Source organism: Branchiostoma floridae, chromosome 1 (assembly GCF_000003815.2).
Source record: "Branchiostoma floridae strain S238N-H82 chromosome 1, Bfl_VNyyK, whole genome shotgun sequence".
NCBI classification, from domain to species: Eukaryota; Metazoa; Chordata; class Leptocardii; order Amphioxiformes; family Branchiostomatidae; genus Branchiostoma; species Branchiostoma floridae.
This window is the reverse complement of record NC_049979.1, coordinates 1,192,981-1,199,028: the sequence shown is the minus strand read 5'-3', so window position 1 is coordinate 1,199,028 and position 6,048 is coordinate 1,192,981. Positions and strand designations below refer to the sequence as shown.

The following is a 6,048-nucleotide window of genomic DNA, read 5'->3' as shown; positions in this document are numbered from 1 at the left end:
ACGCGCATGTATCAGATCATTTATTCTTTTACGGTGGTATCTGGGCATTCGCTCCATTATAATTAATCGTTTTAAGTCCAGAGGAGCAAATTGTCAATAACAAGCACAACAAAAATAACTATTCGGATCAAAAACAATATCATTTCCATTCCCATGCAAACTAAACAGAATAAGTATTTAATCCTGTATGTTAATGTCAGAATCATTGGACAAGAACAGAATCAGAACAGAAATAAATCAAAGATATAACTTAACACAAGTCAGTCACAAGTCAGTCACAGCGTGACATGAGAATGAAGGACAATAATAACAAATCAGCCCCTATGGCCAAGAAACACTGTTTTACACCTGTCAAAAATTCTTCAGACACACTTTGTGGAGATAACAACATTTTAATGCAAATTCGTCTCCGCCGTCCAGAAGACATTGCTCATGCATGGTTCATCAGGTGGGCTAAATCAATCATGTTGAGTCATTCAAGTTCATTCTACGAAGACAGGATAAGATCTAGCGCATCCACACGTTTCTTCTCCATCCCGTTGACTACCAACACAGCGAAAGTACTTTTGGGAGGCACCCTGATTGAAGCGTTGACTTTCATGTTGCTGCGCCTGGCCTTGTCCACTTCCGCATTCCTATCTGGTATCAGTTTAGACCGTGCAGCCTGTAGGGGGGGCGGCAAATGTTCATGCACCACAAACTTGTTTCTAACACGCATATTACGGCCAGCTTGTAACACACGATCCTTGTCATGGTAGCTGACAAAACGAACAAGCAAAGGTGGGTCTGGCTTGGCAGATGATGGCTTTGCAAGCCGGTGAACGGCGACGATAGGCATAGCAATACTCGAATCGAACCCCAGTTCGTTGACTAGGAAGCCTGTGAATACTTGAAAACTGTCCTCCTCTTTACTACACGGGATGCCCCTTATGATCACATCAGCTTTCATAGAGTATCTCTCACTCAAAAGAACCGCTTTCGCTCTCTCACGACGTTCCTCCTGAAGGGAGTCACTCAGTCGCTTCACCTCACTCTCCTGGAACTCCGCGGCGGACTCCAGCTCACGCACCCGATCCCGCATCGCGTTCACATCGGTAGTCAGATTTTCCAGTTTTGTATCCAGAGAACGTATTTGTGACGAAAGTTTGTCCCCCATAGAGTTGAATTCCGCTACGACAGTCTTTTTAACTTGTGACAGGATGATTTGAGCAAGTGCCTGTAGCTCTGGTGAGAGGGATTTCAGACTCACCTCGCATACTGTAGCAGCGTCGACTTCCTTAGCCGCCATTTTCGGGGTCTTGGGAGGGGGGGTTTGCTGAGACGGGCTGGTTTCACCAGCACTGGAGCCGGTAGACCCTCTATTCCTTTTGCCCATTCAGCAGTGAAGTCTAGACGTAGCAGAAATATCGTTTCCAAAAACTGAGGACCGCCTGCACACTTTAGAAGCTCGGACAGGTAACAAACTCTCGGAGCTGCCCGACTCACGTCACTCTATCGCCGCCATGTTGGTCTATTTAGATCTTGTTTTGTTTTGATGATAGGTTTAAAGGTGTTGCCGAGACAGTGCCGTAAAATATGCTGATTTCTGTGTTTTTGAGATGCGAAAATTGGGGAAATTGGCCAGAAAACTTTGTTTGCCCGTTACCATGGCAACAAGGAGTTTTGATCTAAAAGAAAGCTATTTTGAGGGGTTGTGAACCAAGTACTATCACTGTGCAAAATATGAGCCAAATCTATTTTTTGACCCCTGCCACCATTGTTTGATCCTTACAGACATTTGCTCTTAATACCTTAAGTAGGCTGGAGGAATGACATTAAAGCAAACCGCAATGATTGAGAAAGGGACTGAAGAGACCAGTTCAACCATAATTATAATAGTTTTATGTCCATCAAATGACCCTGATACATTTAGAGCAGTAGTGCACTGCAGTGGTTTAATACCTTAAGTAGGCTGAGGCTTTAGAGGCTGAGGGAATGACATTAAAGACTTCTACCCTGTTCCTCACAAGACGTCTTGACATTTTCCAACAGGGAGAGCAAGATCACCAGGCTCCTTAGCGAGTCCCTGGGGAACCTTAACTGCCGCACCACGATGCTCGCGCACGTCTCGCCCAAGGCAGCCCACTACAGTGAGACTCTCCAGACAGTCCAGCTGGCTTCCAGGATACACCGCATGAGAAAGAAGAAAGCAAAGGTGAGCACAACACCAGCAATCGCTGCCTGTGACTAGTGGTGTGTACCTAAAACCTGAAAGTGATATTGGACTTGTAAAAACGTTCAGGTCCAAGTCCAATAAAACCTAAATGTTGGGAACCAAGTCCGGACTTGCAAAAAGCTATCTCTCACTTATATTCCCTTTTTTTTCTAAATATGCAATGATGGGTTCAGGTCCGGACTTGAAATCTGGACCTGAACCTGAACTGCTGGACCTGAATCCGGGCCTGAACCTGAGTATGAGTTTAGGTGCGCACCACTACCTGTGACCCATGTGTATTGTACTGTTTACAATCATGATAATGCCAAAGTCAATCTGTCTTTTTTTATCGGTTTACGTGGCAATAAAACAATACCATCTCAACATCTGTTTCCAAGCTGGTTTTGACCTTTTACTTTTACTACGTTTTAGTTTTTGTGTATGCCAAGCTGATTATTATTCCTTCAGTGTGTACTAGCTACTGATATCTAGACCTTTCTGGTAATAATTGATTTTGCCCAACCTGGCCATGGTTCTCCAACTTAGGGTAGTGTTTTACACTTTGTTTTGGCATTGCAGTACTCCAGCTCATCTGGCGGGGAGAGTTCTTGTGAGGAGGGTCGCATCAGAAGACCGCACTTCCGCCCGTCCCGACCGCTCATCTCTGAGTCCGTCCGGGAAGACGTTGCCACGACAACGGGCCTGGGTATCAGCGACAAGGACGACGTGTCGAGCAGTGAGCAGTCCTGCGACACGGTGATCTACGTGGGCCCGAATGGAGCTGTGCTGAGCGACAGGGAGCTGACGGACAACGAGGGTCCCCCTGAGACTGTGCCCATCGTGCGCAGGGACTACAAGCAGCAGAGAAAAGAGTGTCAGATCGTTGAGGAGGACTGCGAAATAACGGAAAGCAAAGCGGCGCCGTCGTCGTCGCCACTGTTCAGCCCCGACTCGGAGAACAGGAGAAACTTGTACATCGAGGAGGAGAACAAGGAGAACGAACCCAGCCAGGTTGTCTTCGAGAAACCCGTGGAGGAGAGAATGGAGCAGGAACCTGCCAGGGAGCCACAGGACATAGTCCTGGAGCCCGTCACAGACAATGGCAGCGATTATGACTTTGTTTGCGAAGAAGCCGACGCTGAGAGAGACTCCAGACCGGAAGAGTCCGCGCCCGCCCCTCAGAACAATCCTGAGGAAGAACTGCCTCCCCTGGATCTACCGGAGCCTACCTCATCCCTTCCCGAGCCTCTCAGCGAAGCCACTGAGTTCCTGGAGTCTCTGTTGAAGAACGAGGATCTCTTCACCTCCTCGGAATCTATCTCAAATGCCCAGCACAGCGGGGAGCAGACGCTGTCCTCGCTGGACGACGGCAGCGAGTACAAGTCCAACTCCGTCCTCCTGAACGGGAACGTGCACCAGTACTACTCCATCGTGCCAACGTTTGAGGACGAAAGCGACGACGAAGGGTTCACGCCTCTCACAAAGCAGCCAACAAGCAAGGAGAAAGCTGCTGCTGCTGACTCCGACGCGAACTCCTTGACAGAAACCCTGGCCCAGCTAGAAGCGTTTCTGACTAAGGAGGATTTGATGGTGGAGAGTTTGCAGCCCAAAGAGGAGGAAGCGTCAGCACCTAAGCCGGTACCCTCCCCAAGAAAAACCTCAAACAAACCAAAGCCAGTTCCCCCACCAAGGACAATCACCCTGCAGAATAGACCGCCCGACCTGTCCTTCCCGAAACCGCCCGACCTCCCCGTACCGCCGGAGCCACAGTCAACGAAACGCGTCGACAGCCGTAACAACAAGCCTTCCCCACCCGCCAACCCACACGACCTCGTCTTCAAGTCGTCTGACCTGCCCATGAGGCTGGAAGACGACAGGTGTTCGCTGGACAGCATCAGCATCAACAGTCTCCTGGATGGTACGGAGGATGTGAAGGACGAGGGCAGAACGTCGCCTGATGGGGAGTTGGAACGGTTCCCCTTCGAGGACGACATTCCCCTGGACACTACGACGGACATCTTGGGGAGAAAGTTCGACGGCGCTCCTTCTAGACCCCCGGATCTTATCAGCGACCTCGGAGACGCTGACGACCTTCAAAAGTTTGACAAGAAGGACAGACCCATCAGCGGGGTCAGCGAGGACAGTGTCAGTTCCACCAAGGTCGTGTTGCCGGAATCCCGCCCACTGAGCATGCTCAGTCAGGACTCTATCGAGCTTTACGTGCCCCCACCCCCTCCCAGCGCTCAGGTATCGCTCAGAGCGACCTACACGCCGCCAACAAACGTCACGGCCTTAACGAAGGAAAAGCTGGACGCTCTTGATGATGCAAGTTTCTCTCTTGGAGAGAGAAGACCATCAGAAACCTCTAGCAAGAGTTACAAATCAAATCAAATGGGAAATACGAAGCAGAACATGAGACTTGGGAAAAGGACATCTTCGAGTAGTAGTTTGAGAAGTACAGGAAGCCATAGCTCTCACAGTAGAAACCATGCTACCTCACAAAGTAGTAAGTTGTCATCATCACATCGAGCAGAACTTAAGTCAAACATAAGTGTGCATTCCAGAATAACACCCAAGTCTGTGAATGCCTTGTCACGTTCTCAAGCTGGAAGCTCTGGAAGTGTCAGACCGTCGGAGCCCAGCATCTGTAGAGTACCCTCCTCCTCATCTCTGTCCAAACAGTCGGTAAGGTCGAACAGAACGAGAGAGCTAGCTCTCACAAGAACTGCGAGCGACGGCTCGAATTCGGACGGTGCGAGAAGCACCGCCAGCGAGAGATTACCAGGCAGCAGGCCTGTCATGCGACCCAAGGGATCTGCGTGTTCCCTCCCCGCGTCTCCGACGAAATTCACCAAACTCTCCAGACCCAGCCCTGCGGGGTTGGCGAGAGAGGACAGCAGGCCGAACACGCCTCCGTCAAAAATCCCCGGTAAGCCCAGCCCCCCTCCCAAGCCGAGCCAGCTGCCCAAACCGTCGTCCAGCCCGGTGTCGTGGGTTCCATGCTCTACCTCATCCTCCAGATCTGCCGCAAAATCAGCTCCCAAAGCCGAGCAGAAGCCGCCCAAGCCTCCCCGAGTCAGCAGCCTGGGCGACGCCAGGTTACGCTCCGGAAGCGCCTCCTCGAAAACCAGCATGTCGTCCGCCAGAGAGGCCGTCTCCGCGAAAAACAGAATACCCTCGCGGTCAGCCAGCACCAACGGACTTTCAGCAGGAAACGTTTCTGCGAAGCCCTCCAAGGCGGGTTCCAAGTTGCCCGTCCCCAGCAGTGTCCGGTCAGGAAAGCCCCTGCCGTCTTCATCAAGCAAGTCTTCGCTCCAGTCATTCCAGCCCCCCAACAGGTCTGCCCAGCAGGCTGGTGGCAAGGCAGGCAGCTCCTCTGGTAAGGCATCCGCCGCGAGCAGTAGAACTGGGCAGAAGGCGACGCAGGCACTGCAGAGCAGGACTGCCAACCTCCCCTCTCGGAAGGACTCCGCTTCGAAGGTCAACAACACGAGGGTGTCCGAACTGTCCAAGGAGAGCCCCGCCAAAATCCGGTTGTCGACGGACTCAGACAGCGGCAATGACAGCGGGATCCAGATTGGGGACGAGAAGTCTCCGAAGCCCCTCGTGTCTCCGTACTCGACCGTCACAGCGCCGCGACCGTCCCACCGCTCGAGCAGTGGGCACGGCAGCGACGCCAGCTCCATCCTCAGCGGAGACATCCCCCCTCCCATGAAGCCCGGCGTGCTCAACTCCGCCAGCGGAGGCGCCAGCAGCGGGTACGAGAGTATGATGCGAGACAGCGAGGCCACGGGGAGCGCGTCGTCCAACCATGACTCCATGAGCGAGAGCTCTTCTGGCCGGATCAAAACGTC

The 6,048-nt window shown here is 51.9% G+C and overlaps 2 protein-coding genes across 2 annotated transcripts in view; both read left to right on the top strand.

Moving 5' to 3' along the window:
• The window catches only part of LOC118421561 (zinc finger protein 208-like), a 37,399-nt gene that overhangs the window by 20,764 nt on the left and 10,587 nt on the right, over positions 1-6,048 (top strand). The window lies entirely within an intron of this gene.
• Positions 2,032-6,048, top strand: part of LOC118421620 (kinesin-like protein KIF26A) — a gene marked incomplete at its 5' end in the record, with an annotated part of 4,596 nt that continues 579 nt past the window's right edge. Inside the window, 2 exon segments of the mRNA XM_035828984.1 lie at positions 2,032-2,194; positions 2,774-6,045. Of these exon segments, the coding sequence (XP_035684877.1) occupies positions 2,032-2,194; positions 2,774-6,045 (3,435 nt within the window).